The 18346-nt window shown below is 42.7% G+C and overlaps 2 protein-coding genes across 4 annotated transcripts; one reads left to right on the top strand and one right to left on the bottom strand.

The window, feature by feature from the left end:
• Positions 1–60: 60 nt before the first annotated feature.
• Positions 61–17735, top strand: Pxd (Peroxidase). Of its 3 annotated transcripts, XM_017162202.2 has the most exons (10): positions 1783–2011; positions 2261–2391; positions 14725–14897; positions 14959–15165; positions 15224–15435; positions 15522–16266; positions 16663–16819; positions 16882–17251; positions 17328–17433; positions 17499–17735. In XM_017162202.2, exons 3-10 carry the CDS (start codon positions 14725–14727, stop codon positions 17605–17607), a joined length of 2079 nt encoding a protein of 692 aa, XP_017017691.1. In that variant the 5' UTR covers positions 1783–2011; positions 2261–2391; the 3' UTR covers positions 17608–17735. The 3 variants fall into 3 exon arrangements, with proteins under 3 accessions (XP_070143343.1, XP_017017691.1, XP_070143342.1); XM_070287242.1 differs by lacking the exons at positions 1783–2011; positions 2261–2391 and adding an exon at positions 61–78; XM_070287241.1 differs by lacking the exon at positions 2261–2391.
• Positions 7440–9587, bottom strand: Adsl (adenylosuccinate lyase). The gene has a single exon (XM_017162204.3). The coding sequence runs from the start codon at positions 9481–9483 to the stop codon at positions 8038–8040; it is 1446 nt and encodes a 481-aa protein (XP_017017693.1). The 5' UTR covers positions 9484–9587; the 3' UTR covers positions 7440–8037.
• Positions 17736–18346: the final 611 nt, after the last annotated feature.

Raw genomic sequence — 18346 nt, 5'->3', positions numbered from 1 at the left:
TAAGCCTGAATTACCATGATATGAGAAGAAGTGCAACGTTTAGGGCCACTCAGCTTTGCTCGTAATAATGTCGAAACGGTAAGTGGTAATCTTCATAAATTCTAAACCCAAAATGTATCCTAAGGTGAGTGGGAGTTGGAAACCGGTAAGGGCGTGACTCGTCACATGCAGCTTTTATTTCGTTTTGAGAAAAGTCGTTTGAAAATGTAAGTCACGCGCCTGTTCATCCAATAATTCGGATCTGTGAAGTCACATGTTCCAAGGCTCCAACCGGTCTCGTGGAACATATGTACCCCCGTTCACGTGTACCCACTCGCTTGGACATTAAAAAATCAGTTAGGTACTGGGATTCGAATTTTGATTCGGAATTTGATTTTGATTTTTCGAGTCTGTGAAGTCGCTTTCTGCGACAGTTTTGCCAATTAGAACGAATTAATTTTGCAATTATACGCCACGCACAAACAGGTCTTTGGGTTATTTGGGTTTAATAGGCGGTCAAATCGATTCAGATTCAGGTATTCGCAAATTTATTGTAACGAACAAACCAGAAAAACGCAAAAGAAACAAGTTATGAGTGATACTTGATTTTTTGTCAACCTTTAGTACGCTTTGGATTTGAAAATCGATCAATCCGACAGATACTATTGTATCTGGTGGCCACTTTTTTCCTTGCAACTATGTTGCCCAAACATTTTTGCTGACAGTTAATGTTGTCAGATAATTACAAACTGTTTAGTGATTTGGAAATGCAATCGATTTAGACAGCAGCAAACATTCCTCAAACAAACAACACGAAAAAATACATTAAATGTTCCGCTCGTTTTGGCTTGGGTGCTTTTTTGTGTGTGTGTCAATCTCTCCCATATTGATGGGTGACTTATCCGGGAGTAAATAAATTTATATATATATATATTTTAGCTGAATTTATTAACACTGCCATTTATATAAACATATTTTATTACTTGCTGATCATATCTATTGGGTTTTTTATTTATGACTCAAGAACATGTTTGGTTCGAAAATAATTACTGGCCCGAAACAAATTAATCTGGAGCAGGATTGATATATTTTATTCTTGGAAATTAAAATATCGATCAGGTAAAGACTAAGAGAAAGGTTATTCGGGGCTTTTACTTATTTTATTTGTATTTAAGGCTTAAGCAATGCAAAGTTAATTGAACGGAATTGTTTATATTTAAAGTTACAGCTGACTAATTTTACAAATTCTTGCACAAATTTGCAGCTTTTTAGTTGAGATGCCACTGCATTTGCTAATGTTTTCATATTATTAATAAAAAATACATATTAGGTTTGTGGGGCGCCAAGGCAGACTAAGGTATGTCCCCAATTTTGTACATTACATTATATTGCTCTAGGACGGCCCCCCAAGTTTAATTAATGAAAACAATTAGCCATAACGACGGTCACGCAGAGCCAGTGACACAGAGAGACAGAGCCACAAGTTTGTGGCTCGGTTGCGAAATCCCCCGAAAAACACATTTTCGAAAGAAAAGCTTTCTAGGTCACAGCTGCGTTAGCCACTTAAAAAGGTCGGCGGGTTGCGCGTTTACGATTGCCTCCTGAATGGCAAAGACCAATAACCAATAACATTAGGCACACGTTGAGAGTGCAGTCCCCATCAGATATGCGAGTCCTAGCCAAAAACGTCAACTGTCCGAACATAAATTACATAAAGCATAAGGCATCGCGGCTTTAAACTGGAGCAGAGCGCAGATCCGCGCGGAGCGGAGTGGAGTTTGGCTAAGAAAAAAAAAAAGCCCAGGCAGAGCAGACATTTGATTTACACACTCGCCGATGCGAGTACGAGCACCGTGGAACCAAGCCGAGCCGCGAACCGGCTCCTCCGTGCTCCAACGGCGGCGTCGCTGCTGGCGCCTGCGCTCCAGCGGATTCGGATGCGGACTCGTTATAAAAGGCCCAAATTCAGCGGCAGCGCAGTTAGTTCGCCTTGGGCCTTGCCACAGTTAACCAGTAATCCGATCCGACCTAGGTACGAATATATATATTCGATATAAGCCACGGATTAGCGCCAGCTAAAGCCCTCAATTTGGTGGGCAGGTGCAAAGCAGCGGCTAATTAAACTGTGAATTGATTTCGGACTCGCCACCCTGTAATCGCGAAAACCAACATAATTCAGAGCAATTTGCTCACCTCAGCGTGGAATTCGCGATTGCGCATTCGAAATTGGTGGATTGTAAATACGGTGCCCGAGTATCTGTATCTGTATCTGTATCTCCAGGGTGTATTCACTCAGTTCCCTCCGAGCCCCTTCACCGGAGTCGTTAGCAATAAAAGTGAAAGAACAGCATTGTCTTCGGCAACAAACTGTTGATTAATCGACGGGAGAAAGGATATTCGCTTGGAGCTACAGTGAGTATGGTTTGTCGGGAAAATGCGGTAACGAAATTTAATAGCAGGGAATACGCATGCCAATTTAATCGTCTAAAAAGTCGGACAACAAAATCGCACTAAAATGCCCGAAATGCTCAATAAAAACCCCCTAATAAAAATGGATAAAAAAAGGCATATCATCGTTTTAGAAAGGCAGACTGTTTGTATAACTTTATAATTAAAAATTGTATATTAAAACTAAAATAACAGCAAAGTTTTATGTTCCTATAAATAAACAAGTCATATTTTCGTAATATTTTTCAAGAAAAATTAACCCAGTTAAAAATTTAACTGAACTTATTTGAGGAAAATGTTCTGTTTTTTGTTTATTTTAATTTTTAAATTTAAATTATATTCATGACAAGGGAATTTGCCTAAAAAAACAAATTAGGGATTTGTATACAATTATTTTAAATAGTTTTTAACGTTTGTTTTCAAATGTAATTACTTTTGTCTGCAAATCTCTTAATTTTATTACTTTAAAATAAAGGAAAAAACTTTAAAAATTTCGAAAAACACAGATTTGCATCCAATTGGATTTATTTTTATTTCAAATTTGGCAATGATTGCTTTCAATCATTAAGATTTGGATCAAATGTTAATTAGTTTTATCTGCAGCCCTAAAATCAGTGACCGCAAGGTGCAGCCCAATTCGTTTACAATTTTAAAATTAGGACGGATACATTAGTTAAAATAATATGTAAATAGAAGTTAAAATTTATTTATTTCTTTTGATGGATTTCCACAAACCACAAATTGAGCTCAATATGAATAATTTAAAATTGAAAATTACAGAAAAGCACTTCAAGTTCGATTTGCCAAATTCGCGTTTTTAGTTTAATGATTTCTTCAAGTGCTATTTATTTGAAATTTGTTATTTAAACACAAAAGGCAGCATTGACTCAATTGCTATTTAAATAAAATTAAGGGCACCCACGTGATTTAAAACGACATTACGCATTGGTTTCACCCGAATTATCTTTATCTCTTGACGAAATTGATTTTGAAATGAAATCATTTTTTTTTTTTTTTAATTAATGACCAATTATGAAGCTGAATGGCTGCACGTACTTTAAAGCACATACCAGTTTGCAAGACTGCTCTAAATTACACATTTTAATAAAAATTATGGCCAAAAGCGGTTTTTAAAAACAACCGCTTGAAGCGGTAAACAACAGAGCGCACGTTGCGTCGAAAGTAACAAATGTTTTAATTACAACCAAGACAATTATTTTGAGATCTCCAATGCAAGTGACCTTCAGCTGCCGCCAAAAGGTTTCCAGTCCGCCAAGAAGCCGAACGAACCGAAAGGCCGAAACTACTACCAAAACCACAACGAACAGCACCAGCTGATCGCGGATCACAGATCGGCCTTTGAGTGCCTCGAATTGATTTCTATTTAATGCATTCTCAGTCCGAGTTCGGTGGCTTTGATATAAATCTTGGATCGGATCGGATTGTACAAATATCGGAGCCTGACAGCTGTGATAAATGCCCCAACATGATCGACATTTGCCTTTCCTTTCGTCAGGCCATTAGCTAATTATTCATCTAGAACATTTGAATCCATCACCTGGATCTGGTTTGCATCGAACTGGAGCTTATGTAGCCGGTCTTTACGTGGCGTCTATCACGCCCCGTGGGCTTTACTTTCGCTCTCTCTCTCGATCGGAATCTTAAGCCTGTTATGCAAACGCTTACACACTTTCATATATCCGTAAGATTGTGCGGCTGCATTTGACGACTTGCCTTGCCATTCACCTGCCATGGTGGTGGTCTCCGAGCTGATCCGAGCTGCCATTTAGCTTTAAACCCAGAAGTCATTTACCGCGCGATCTTTGGGACTCGGCGGGTACACATGTAAATATGGGCAGGTGTTGAGTCGCTCGATCTCACATAAAATTAAATAGCTGTATAGGAAATATAATAATGAGTAGAGGTTTACGCCGATGGTTGAAGGCATCGGCGGCGGCGTAGAGGTCAAAATGACTCGGCGGCGGCGGCGTAGTAGTCAGAAAGAACCGGCGGCGGCGGCGCGTCAAATAAGGCAAAAAGGCCATTTTAATGAGTTATTTTTTTTTTTTTAAGTTTTATAAAGAACAATGACACTGAAGGCCGCACCGAAGCTGCGCCGATGCCGCACCAGCGGCGCGCCGCGGCGCGCCGTTATTTTCATAATTTGGCGGCGGCGCGTCAAATAAGGCAAAAATCGGCGGCGGCGGCGGCGTGGCGCGGCGGCGTATATGTCTAATAATGAGACCTACGCTCCGAGTCACGACACCTGCAACCTGCAACAATGGCAGCAGGGATTAGTTTTGGGAACTACAAAGTAGACCAGCCATGAAAGAGGAAAAACAGGCTTACCCGGCAACTTAGTTTAGTTGCACATAATTGGCAGAGTGACACGAATATGCATAATTCACTTCTGGTGTTCAATTAAGCCAGGCCAGGCTGCTAGGCTAATTAGGCCATTGCAGTTACGTATTTGCCGATCGATCCGCTCCAGAATAGCGTGTTTGGGCAGTCGACCCACTGCATACGCATGTTAATGGCTAAAAATAACTCAAAATGTCTTGGGAAATGCACCTGGTTACATGCAAACCGAAAACTAAACTAAGCTTTTACTTACTATTACTTGCTTTCGGAATAATTCGGCTTGCTTGTAAATACAAGGTGCAAATTTGTGTGAGAATTTGTTATCGTAAATAATGTTGTTGGTTTTTCTCTCTCTGTGCTCTGTGTTCACCTAGAGCTGTGGGCGTTACACCTGAGCTTGCCAAATCGTATCGCCTGAAATCGCATTGGGCTTTTTCATGGCAGACAGAGCGGCGCGTGCGCTCCCCACATGGCAGGTGGTGGTGCTGGTGGTTAATGGTTAGACGGGCCAGAACCACAACAGCCAAAACCAAAGCAGCCCAGAAGTGCGGCCAATTAATGCAATTACTTTAGCGAATTAAATAATTGCATAATTAATTAGCCGAGGCGTTTGAGGAATGTGGTTGATGACCATAGACTTTCGAAATAGGCGGGCGACTCAAAGTGGATGCTATTGAAAAATAATAGTAAATTAAATTGTTTTCTTTTCAATATAATTTCTCTTTTTTCTTTTATAAAAATTATAATAAATTTAATAAATGCTTTTAATTTTATTCCAAAAATTTCAGTTCATTTGGAATAATACTAAGAACAATTAAAATTATTCTTTACCTATTATCCATCTATTACTATTTATTGTACATCCATTTGCATATCGAATTTAAAACAATTAAAGAGTCAATTTATATGACTTAATCCCAATTTGCTGTCGGCGAACTCCTAACGATCCATGCCGATCTGAATGCGGGCCGAAGAAAGTGATTTGGGTGCCTCGATTCGGCTTGAACCTGTTTGCCAATTTCACTTCCATTTCCCGGCTTAGCGTGTGGCTACGCCAAGAGCTTCGATGTTGGTCTCGGTATCGGTTTCAAAGTCAAGGTCTCCGTCCCCAAAAAGCAACAACGCTATTGCAACGGTCAACGGCAGTGACGGCAAGTGGCAAACAACAACTGGCAACATGGTCCGTCCATAATTGGCCCCCATTACTACTTCAGTTAGTCCGTAACCGCTCGTCGGTTAGCTGATTCATGGGGCGTCTGTCGTTGGCGGCGGCACGACTTGTTAATGAAACCCGAGATACCAGCCAGTTGAGCGATTATCTCTTGGAGTTTCCTCCGCCACACAGATAGAGTCAAGTCAGATGATTAAAAGAATACTATCTGCACTTGTGACTGTTTTTCGAAGGTATAAAGGTGGTTTAAATTTTTATATATTTTTTAAGATACGCAGATACATTTTGTAAATATTTTAAATAATGTATCTTGGAAATATATTCGGTATTTATAGTTTCTCAAGGAACATTTTCTCCTGAAATTTATATACATATACCTTCAAAATCAAGTTGAATTTTATAATCGGATAATCCCATCCAAGAAGGTCGAAATAATTGTGTGGGAAATGCAATTCGCCATGGGGATTGCGTGAAAGCATATATCCAGAAAAACGAGCCGACATTGCAGTAACACAAATGCCACTCTGTGGCTTTACTTTTATAATAATGAAGAAATTGTTTCTCGCGTGCCCCACGAATTGTCTTTGGACACTTCCGTTTTCGTACATAAATTATTGCAATAGTCTTTACATATATCCGTACTGCCGCTGGATCTGCTCTGGTTGGCATTGTCACTGCCGTATTTTGCGTGTTAACCGGACCAACGTAATTACATTAGACTTAATTGCCAGCCTGCAAGTCGTCGGTTCAATATTCAACCAGGTAGCGGATCGCAAAACCGTGTCTCTTGTCTGTATTTCTTGGGTTTACATGACATGACACTGGGCCTAATTAGTCGAGTGTGTGTTTGTCTCACGTCGTTCGCACGAGAGTGCATCACGTTTGGATCTTCATTTCGCAGCCATCACTCATCAGCCCGAAAAGGAAACTTGAAGCCACTTGCCGACGGACTGATTAAAATGTTATGGCTAAATACTCTCGACAAGCAAATCTATTAACAGCTAATAAACACGAATGTTTTTTTTTTTTTAATTTTCTGGAATTTAACTGTGTTTTTGTGTTGTATTTAAAAAAATAATGAAAACAGGCTTATTCCTTTTCAAGTAATTGTCATTTCAAGTTATTTTCATAGAACGTGAACCTATCTGCTGTAAATCAAGTCAATTAAATGTGTTAATCCATTTAGCAACAACAAAAGTTAGACGACCTCCTGGCGAGGTGATTTTGCTTAGCTTGCAATTGTTATAAATTTTTATAACATTTCAGAGGGTATTATAATTTTAATTGAATGCTGGCAACGCAGTAATTCCAAACCTATAAATCGTATATAATATTCTTATTCAGGATCATTTGAATTAAATTTTAAAATAATTAAGCTTTCAGAGTGGAAATTAATGCCCCTGATCCCATTTCAAACAGCAAGGGTATACCAACTGCGGCTTCAATTAGCTTCTCTTCTTGTTATTTAAATAAAATCGTATACTTTTTATTATTTTATTTTGCATTTTCCTTGAAAACAATATAAAATATGGAAATAAGAGCATAAAATGCCATTTAATAATTAAAATTGTTCTAGTTTTAAACCAGTAGCTCGTTACAACTCTTTAAGAAATGCGGCTGCCGGGAAAATTCTCAGCATATGACTGTATTTTTTATGTTTTTGTGTTATATAATTAAAAGTAAGTCAGCAGCGACCTGGGGTTCCGCGAGACAGACCCAGAGACCTACTGTGCTGCAGCATTGGAGTCGTGATATGTCAGACCGAGTGGCGAAAGGCAAAGGCAAAAAGGCGGCAAATATGTTTACTCGGATCAAGAACGTCAGCTCTCGAGTTCGATTCGAGGCTTGTGGTTTTTAATTGTAAATAAGCTGGCAAAACAAAAACAAAAACATGTAGAAACCGACAACAGATCTCGTCGGGGGTCTGACATAGCCAACGACCCCATTGGAGTCCATGGCGATAATCTCTCGACTGCAACGTCGACGGCTGACGCTGTTGATTAGGTGCGAATGTACGGCTGTTTTTTACAAAATCAAACTCGGGGGGGGGGGATTAATGCGGCACAACATAATGGGCTCTAGATGTTCAGCTTGACGTCCTGGACGTTCTTCAAGGCCTCCGTGTAGCGTGCCAGCACAGGTCGTACCTCCTCTTCCACAAAGTCGTCGACCTGCTCGCTGGCTCTTCCTGTGAACGTCTTGGCATCCAGTATGGTGTCCAGATGCTCCAGTATGGGCGAAAAGTATGGATCCTTGCGCACACGTTCCACCAGATCGTTGTCCTTGCCATGCTGCTTCACCTGGGCTCCAGCCTCTTGGGAAAGCACGCGTATCTTCTCGTGGCACACTTGCCGATCGCCACCAGCCTTCACCATGGCCATAATGATGTTTTCCGTGGACATGAAGGGCAGCTCCTGGGCAATGTGTCGCTCAATCACCTTCGGGTAGACCACCAATCCCTGCGAGATGTTGAGCAGAGTCAGCAGCGTGGCGTCGGCAGACAGGAAGGCCTCGGACAGAGTCAACCTCCGGTTGGCCGAGTCGTCGAGAGTGCGTTCTAGCCACTGGGTGGCATGGGTATTGGCGGCACTGCTGAATAGCGTGATGAGATGACGTGCCAGGGCGCAGCAGCGCTCCGAGCGCATGGGATTCCGTTTGTAGGCCATGGCCGAGGATCCGATCTGGGTGCTCTCGAAGGGCTCCTCCAGCTCCTTGCGTGAGGCCAAGATACGCAGATCGGTGCACATCTTGTGCACAGTGGTTCCCAGACTGGCCAGAGCTCCCACGATCTCCACGTCCACTTTCCGGGAGTAGGTCTGTCCGGTCACGGAGTAAGCCTTCTTGAAGCCAGCCAGTTCGGTTACCAGCTGATCCAGTTGTTTTACCTTCTGCCCATCGCCGTTGAAGAGCTGCAGGAAAGAGGCCTGGGTGCCGGTGGTGCCCTTGACTCCCCGGAAGCGCAGATCCTCCAGGCAACGGGACAGGGCTCGCTCGTCCATGATCAGATCCTGGATCCACAGGCAGGCTCGCTTGCCCACAGTGGTCAGCTGGGCAGGCTGCAGATGGGTGAAGCCCAGCGTGGGCTGGTCCTTGTAGCTCTGGGCGAACTGCGAGAGGCGGGCTATGACGCTGGCCACTCGCGGCAGCAGCAGCTGCAGGGCGTCTCGCAGCACAATTAAATCCGTGTTATCGCCCACGTAGCACGAGGTGGCTCCCAGATGGATAACCGGCGCCGCCGCCGGACACTGCTTGGCGAAGACATGGACATGGGCCATGACGTCGTGCCGCGTGAGCTTCTCCTCGGCGGCCGCCGCCTCGAAGTCGATGTTGCTGATCTCGCGCTCCATTTCCGCGATCTGGGCCTCGCTGATCTCCAAGCCCAGCGTGCTCTCCGCCCTCGCCAGCCACACCCACAGCCGGCGCCAGGTGGAGAACTTGTTCTGGTCGCTGAACAGGAACTGCATCTCCTTGCTGGCGTAGCGGGTGCTCAGCGGCGACTTGTAGCCCTCGTAGTTGCTGGCCATCTTGGGAATATAGCACTCAAGGCACGGTAATTAGCACGAAAGTAATTAGACGAAGAGCGGAAAACAACTGTTGCTCAGTGGGAAGTTCTCACATGGCCGGCTGACAGTGTGACCGCAGCACAGGGCTCGAGAATATACCGAGGGTTTTGAACACTAAAAGATACTAGCTTGGGGTTTGAAATTAGACCGTTATAAAAGTGTTTATAAATTATAAAATAACAAAGTTGTGATGGGAAATAAGCTTTTAGACTTGAAAATTCGGATTCCATGAATTATTTTCTCAATTTTAAAACCTGCTAAATGTCTATAAGTATAAATTAAGGTGTTTTTCCAATAGAAATGTAAACTTTACTATATGTATACGTAATATAATAGATGTACCATATACAAATTTAGCATGTAATCACTCTGTAAAGATAATGAATTTACTTATTTGTTAGTATAGCGAAAGACATTTACCAATTTGAGAACTATAATTATAGATTAAAAGCGTTAAGTGGTCTCAAAAAGAATAAAGGTTAATAATAATAAATAAAGGTTCTTCTATGTAACCACAGCCTCTAAGAAAATATTAGCCGTTTAATAAACACACTTATTTTTAAGTGTTTATTCAATTAAACTACGCTGACTTCTTAAAGTCAAAGCTAATAACATTTAATGGCTTTCAAAGGAGGCGTTGAAAACTATTTTAAGCCTGACTTAAGTCAAGGTGGTGGCTTAAATGAATTTCAGTGGATCGAGGCAGTTATTAAAGCAAAATAACTAATTCAAAAATCAATGAAATTTAAAAAAGTAGTGCAGGCTAATTTATATACAAATAGTTTTCCCATTTAAAGCTTGCCGCAAAATGTGAAATCAAAAACTAGATCAGTGTTGTTGGGACATTTATTAAACATAACTACAAAGCTAAAAACTAGTTAAAAATTCATTTTTTTTAATGCATGTGATAAAAATAACTGCTTGAATGGCTGTCGATGTGAACTCGTTTTTCATAATTACCACGAAACTCTGAATTTTCGCCTCTTTCAACGCAATTCAAAAAGCATAAATAATGTGGCTTGCACCACGAGATAAAGATCAGTGTGCAACGTAAAGTTTTCGTCTGAGAGATATGTTGATGAGAAGTCGTAAAAAGTCATTAAAAGCGAAGAAAAATGCTGGACAATTTTAATTTGCCTTTTGCGGGCAAAAACATAAAAATAATTGTCAACCAGAACCGGCGACTGGCCCACCGAAACTGGCGCAAGACAGTTAAGAATCAATTAGTGAGTCGCATCTAAGGCGATTGCAAATTGCACTCTTGGCATGTGTGAAAATATCCAAATGGCTGCCGGATTCGGAAAACGACGAAAATTCGCCGACAGTGACCATTTCAAACCGGAGATCGTGGGCCCAGCGGCGGCGTGGGCCTGGGCACGAGATCGAAATCCAAATCGAGATCGAGATCTCACCCAACGGGTTGCGCAAATCACATGAGACTCTTTCGGCTATAAAAATTGCATATTGATGGCGTTTTGACAAAAAGCTGCTATTGCCTTGCATAAATTTTGATTTCAAACAGCGCACATATTTTGTAATTAACGCTCGCGTTTCTCCAAAATGTTGCGAAATGTGTCAGTCGGCAAAGAAAAAATACCAGAGCAGTGACAGCTTCTGATGGGTCCCAATCCGATCCGAGATCGGGTGCACTTTTAGGTGCCCGACGCTTGGGACACTTTCCTTTTAAATGGCCATTTCAATTAGTGCTTGTTACTGTATCGGTCGGACAAATCGGAATGTCCTCGATTTGTGTGCACGCCACGTAGGCCCCGGCGCGTTTTTCATCCGATTGCGATGATGTTGTCGCTCTCCGCGAATAGCATATGGTATATGGCTTATATGGCCGGGGGATTCGGACCATAGTCAGCCAATAAATCAATCACGGCGTCACTCCGCGTACCGAACACCAGCGCCCTCGGCCCAGGCACTATTTTACACTTTAATGATCACCAAATAGCTCGGGATATGAATTCGTTTTTAATTAGAAGTCGTTAAAGTTGTAAAAAATTTGCTCGCGTTGGCCAATTTGGGATCCGTGGACCCGTCCAAGTTGGCCACGCCTTCGCTGGAAGCTGGATCCACAATGGTCTGCCCACATATGGGCGTAGTGGCTGGACATGTCAGTAAGTGCATCATGGTTACGTATGGTCTATGTCAATCATCAAATTAAGAAAAATAAAAAATTAGTGGGTAGAATATGGGGGGGTATAGCAGCCCTTGCCTCGATTACGTAACTTTTTTGGGTTTTCCACAATCGATTTATTTCGGTAAGTCTCATAACTCATTTTTGGGTGTTTCGGGGCGAAAGTCAATCAAAATACCTCATAAATCAAAGCGTGCGCCGACTTTACATTAATCATTAAAAACAATGTTTTATCTTTTGCCACTTGAACTAGTTTAAAAAGGTTTGAATGAGTACTAAAAAGTTATTGTTATTTTAAGCTCTGAAAGGCTCACTACTTTGGCCTTGGTAACTTTGAACTCAGGTTTCGGAAAATATTTACAATATTTCTTATTATTAAGTCAATAAACTACACGGAATTTTAGAGCTTTAATCAAACAGATTCTAGATTATGTATTTATAGTAGAAACGTTTTAACTTAAAAGCCATAATTCATTTGTTTTCCAAAAAATTCATTAAACCCAAGCAGCCATAAATCAAGGCCTGCAGTAATAGATTTGGTAAAATTATTTCTATTACAAAATATTATTAAATAGTATATATTTAAGAGGCGCTAAGTTTGTATTAAAAGTAGCATTAGTTTATGTAGATTTTCATACTTTATTTACTTGTACTTAGCACTGATTGCTGTCAATCGTAACCTCAAAGCTATCATCAGCTTTTCTATGGAATCTTTATACTGTCTTTTTACTAAACAAAAGACAATCCCTTAAAATATTTACAAATTTCTTTAGGAACTCTAACAACATAACAGGTGATCCAAGGGATTTTATAAATGAAACTGTCTTAAAAAACCTAAAATTTTAGATTTCAAATTCTTCCCCAAACCCTTTATATACTTTAATTTATTCTCAACAAAATAGATAAATGTTTATTATAGCCAAGCTGATTCTTACATGCTGCTACTGGTCACTTAAAATTCTTGCATATTTTAAGCTTTTAGAAAGGGACTCTTAGCGGTTCTTTAAAGATCCCTGAGACCGATGAAAACAATTCATGCCATGACAACTGCATCTAATCGAATATCGTTTAGATCTTTCTGAATTATTCCAGTGCTCTGTGTTACAGATTTCTTAGATAGATATTCAGATATTTTTATGTCGCCGTCATTCGTGCTTGGCTTTAGCTAAGTTGGAGCTCATTAAGACCCGACAATGTCGATGACGGCCCTGACCAACGGCTGCCGTTGAGTTGAGTTTAAGTTTGCATATGGATTGCCTTGGCGTGTCCGCCAGAAAATGAGACCTGAGACTGCAATTCAAACTCGGAGACTCGGACTAAGATTGTGATTCGAGTGCAGGCGCTCTTTTTCTTTATTGACAAGCGGCGACGGTGGCGTTGTGGTTTTCAAATCCGGCCAATCATCGGTTCCAATCACTCGCTGACCCTATTTGAATTTAGAAACTCTTGAGATGCACTTGGAGAAAAACAGGAAAGAAATAAATGGGGGACCGGTATAGAGTAGTAGTAGTTTTTCTGCAAAAGAATGAAAATATCTTCACCCTACTTTCAATCCGTTTTGTCGAGTGCAAGCCTGGGTTTCCCGGAGAGGGCGATTTCCAATCGGATTAAAGCCCTGAGTGCGGCGGTGGCGGTAAAGTCCAGATCCAAGAAAGTGTAAGACTCATGGCACGAACTCGAATTGTTGTCTGGCCCATTGTTCTGCACGGCATGCAATTAAAACATTGACAGAGGCAGACTCAGCCTTTGTTTTCTTAGTTTTCCTAGGCTGGTTTCTGCCACGAGCATTAGCTGGGCACTTGGATTGGGATTTGGATGTTGGATACGGATTTGCATGCAGCAGCAGCAGCCAGCAGCTGGCCTTTTGTGGTAAAGGTTGGCTGGCGGAATCGTGGCGCGGAGTGGGTTTTGGGAGCCACAGAACGGGGCCGCCGCCGCCGACAACAAATTCATTATGTAAAGCTAACCATTACTGTCGATTCGGTCTGTTTACATAAGTAGCCTGCAAATTGGCCATAAAACAATTATGAGACTTTTCACGCTTGCACACGAATCTGAATCGGCTTCATTGTGCTCAGATTTTTAGCCGGAGGCTGCGGCTCTTGGCCGGGGCTTGGGCCAATACCATATAATGCACATAATACCCCGCGAATCGGGTCTGAGCAATGAACATGTTCGTACTAAAATGTCGCAATAAATAATAATGAATGCGCACCAAAACGGTGATGAAACCTGTTGTGACCATATGCCAGGCCAAAGGAGTCCAGATCGGACTCCGTCTCGTATTCGGAGTCCAGATCGATTGGAGACCGCAGAGAAAAAAATGCAAAGCGTTTCAGTTGTAGTTCACTTGCTCGGCGAACATGAAATGTGTCCAATGTCCAATGTGTCCGACATGTCCAAGTCGTCGGCGTTGGCTTCCAGTGGCCAAAACGGCTTTGCAGCCTCCACACAAGCCTCACACATACGATGTCTGCTCTTTTGGCTCTGCAAAAGCCCAGCGCTTTATGTGGGTTACCATACCAGCAGTGCATAAATTGCCGAATGTGTTAGGAGTGCTAACAGCTTTTCCCATGCAGTTCAGGATGCAATATGAATGGATTGTCGACGGTGTTACCATAAACGGCGCAGACCTTGGACTACACAGTCTACAAATACGATGAATTTGTCTTGAATTCCATATTTCCCGAAAACAACATTACTGTGACCGCTTAATCAGCATTCTTTGGATAATGTACATTTAAATGAAATTCCCATTAAGTGTGTTGAAACCAAGATTGGCTAAAAAGTCGATCTCAAAACCTGTTATATTGCAATTATTTTTAAATCGATCTTTCGGAGCTGTTATCAGTTTTTATGGAATTTACTAGGGAAACCAGGCATTAGTGAGTGATTAGAGGCCTCTACAAAAATATTTAATGTTTCCTGGAAACAACTCATTTAAGACAGACACAAATTTAACAAAGCAACTCTGACCAGATTGTTTTTTTTTCTTATTTGTATTTAAATTACGTTAGCTTTAACAACCTTTAACAACCTTGCTTTCCATTGAATTTCAGATGATCCGAGCAAGAGATTTTCTGTTCTTATCCCTCTTGGGGCTTATGGCCAGTGCACTTGGCCTCAAAGTCTCCACGGGCTATCATATAGTGCATAACCAGCCGGCGTCTTATCCTAGTTTCCATGGCTATAGGTACCTCCAAGGATCGGCTCCATCCCAATTTGTTGTGGGGTAAGATTAACTCTTACCTATTCCACCCACTATTTTACATGACCTTTAAATTATTTTTTAGCAATAGCCTGCCCACTTCTCCGGCTCCCCAGCATCCATTCTCAGCTCCTGCCAGTACTCCAGTGACTGCCTACGGCTACAGTTTTCCCACAGCGGGTCGGGTGGCCTGTGCTGCTCCGCCGGCAGTTTGCGAGAAGACTGCCTATCGCACGCTCGATGGATCCTGCAACCATCTGGAGCGACCTGAGCTCGGAGTGGCCAACGCCAGGTGATAACCAAGTAAAATACGTACATTTCCTGCAGGTTCTTAGTCAAGTCCTTTCCAGATATGGTCGCCTGATGACACCCAAGTACGCCGATGGTATCTCGGCGCCCACTAGATCCGTAACCGGAGGCGAGCTGCCAAGCGCCCGTCTGGTGTCCCTGGTGGCCTTCGGGGAGCAGGATGTGCCCGATCCCGAGTTCACGCTGCACAACATGCAGTGGGGCCAGATCATGACGCACGACATGAGCATGCAGGCGGGAGGCACCCAGTCGAGTAAGTGCATTCACTTTCATGCAAATCTGAGCGTGAAGATCACTAGCTTTGCTTTAAATATTTAAATGAATGATTTCCTACCACAGAGAAGCATCCCACTCGCTGCTGCACGGACGATGGCCGCCTAATTGGCCTGGACACTGCCCACAAGACATGCTTCGCTATCATTGTGCCGCCCCACGATCCCGCCTACTCCCAGGTGGGCACCGAATGTCTCAACTTCGTGCGCACGCTCACAGATCGCGACTCGAACTGTCAGTACCGCGGCGGGCCGGCGGAGCAGCTGACTGTGGTCACCTCTTACTTGGATCTTTCGCTGGTCTATGGCAACTCCATCCAGCAAAACAGCGACATCCGAGAGTTCCAGGGCGGACGGATGATTGTGGAGGAGCGTAATGGCGCCAAATGGATGCCACTGTCCAGGAATGTCACCGGCGACTGTGATGCTGTGGATGCCAGCGAGGTGTGCTACCGTGCCGGCGATGTGAGGGTCAACCAGAACCCGGGTTTGGCCATCCTCCAGACGGTCCTGCTGCGCGAGCACAACCGCATTGCGGACCACTTGGCCGCCTTGAACCCGCACTACGATGATCGGACGCTGTTCCAGGAGGCGCGCAAGATCAACATTGCCCAGTACCAGCAGATCAGCTACTACGAGTGGCTGCCCATCTTCCTGGGCGGCGAGAACATGCTGAAGAACCGGCTTATATACAAGGCCCCGCCCGGAAGCTTTATCAACGACTTTGATACCAATATCGATCCGGCGGTTCTCAACGAGCACGCAACTGCCGCCTTCAGATACTTCCACTCGCAGATCGAAGGCCGTTTGGAGTAAGTATTTTGGAGATCATTAAGCTAGATGGTTTCCCCTCCATTCCCAAATCATTGCTCCAACTTATTACCGTCTCAACCCAACTAAACGTTGTTAGTTCATTATATTTCATATTTTTCTTTTGTTTTTTCATTGTTTAAACTAGTCGAACAAGATGAAATGCCAGAAAATGGCAAAGAACTCTTATTCCGCTTAGATTATAGACTAACCTAAATACATGTTTGCATTAATTAAAATAAATTATTTATTGAATGGAACACCAAAGAGTAGGTTTCAAGTCTTTAAATATTTAAACAATATTTACAAACATCAGATACAAATGCTATCTTATTAATAGAATCGTAGAATACTTAAATATTTTAAATAATAAAAACCTTTTCTAAAAACAATCTCAGCTTGTTGTCGGAGCTGCGTCAAGTGCTCGGATCCCTGACCCTCAGCGACTGGTTCAACCGTCCCGGCATCATCGAGGTTGGCGATAACTTCGACTCTTTGACCCGAGGACATGCCACTCAACCGGAGGAACTGACCGATATTAACTTTGACAGACAGGTATGTAACCACCTGATTCACCAGCCATCGGACTCCGCTCACTTGGGACTTTTTCGTTGCAGATTAAGCACTTCTTGTTCAGGAGAAACATGCCCTTCGGTTCGGATCTGCGATCCTTGGACATTCAGCGCAATCGTGATCACGGTCTGGCCAGCTACAACGACATGCGTGAGTTCTGCGGCCTGAGGCGAGCCCACTCGTGGGAGGGCTATGGCGATCTGATCAGTCCTCCGATTCTGGAAAAGCTCAAGTCTCTGTACGAGAGCCACGAGGATGTGGACCTGACTGTCGGAGCCTCCTTGGAAGCCCATGTAGCCGGAGCTCTGGCCGGACCCACCTTCCTGTGCATTCTCACTGAGCAATTCTACCGCACTCGAGTTGGAGATCGGTTCTTCTTCGAGAACGGAGACAAGCTTACTGGATTTACCCCGGGTAAATATACATCTCTTGCTCTCTCTCTCTCTTGATATAAAATAAATTTATTAATATATTAAATCCCATTTCTTAGACCAACTTGCCGAGCTGAAAAAGGCGAGTATGGCCCGTCTTCTGTGCGATAATGGCAACCACATTACTTCCATGCAGCCCGAGGCTTTCCGAACGGTTTCCCATTCGTGAGTTTGGCTTTGAAAGAGAATCAATGAAACTATGAGTTTAATTGAATTATTTTCTATTCCAGGAATCCCATCCTGCCGTGCTCGAATATTCCACAAGTCGACCTCACCAAGTGGATTGACCAAAAGCCATATGCCGCGGTAGATCCGTCCGCTCATTTCGGAAAGAAGTGATCGCTGGCGCTTCGCCGTGCGATCTATTATTAACTAGTTGAATACAAAATACCTTTAGCTTAATCAGTAACATAATCATTAACTCAATCGCTCCCCACTCCCCCTTGTATGATAATGCCCCAAACCAATTTTATGTACAGAAATAAAAGTCCTTTACTATAAACTTGGATTCGTTTAAATGCTTATAAAGAATAAAGAGGATTTATAGGGTCAGAAATGACTCAATGATTGCTTAACAAAACTCGGACTAAAACCCCATCCAGGGGTTAAAAAAGCTGACAAAAATACGTATGTCAATCTGAAAGATAGATCTTAAACACCACCGAGTCAAGGGCATTTAAGAAGGGATTGATGCCGGACATCGAACAGAACACAGCGGCAACGCCCCCTTCTTACGTAAGACTTTAGCTCAGATAATGAATAATGCTGGAGAATCGAAAACCTTTACACTTTCGTTGACTTTGGGTTCGAGCCTTACAATCAGGGTTAATCATATGCCGGCGCGCGACTGGAGGTGTGAACAACTTGATAGAAACGGCCAATTAAGAGACAAAACGCTTTTTTCTGCCATCTTTGAGGCTTTGTCGATCCACGTCGTAAACGAGACAATCGGCCAACAAAGAATTTGTTCTTCTTGGCTAACATCTTCGAAGGTATTCATACATAGGAATCAGCATATTAATACTTCAGAGGCGGTCCACTTTTTGAATTGGCATAAATTTGCATGAACATTGGGAGA

The sequence above is a fragment of the Drosophila kikkawai genome, chromosome 3R (assembly GCF_030179895.1).
Source record: "Drosophila kikkawai strain 14028-0561.14 chromosome 3R, DkikHiC1v2, whole genome shotgun sequence".
NCBI lineage: Eukaryota > Metazoa > Arthropoda > Insecta > Diptera > Drosophilidae > Drosophila > Drosophila kikkawai.
The sequence above is the reverse complement of the archived record's forward strand: the minus strand, read 5'-3'. Positions and strand labels throughout refer to the sequence as shown.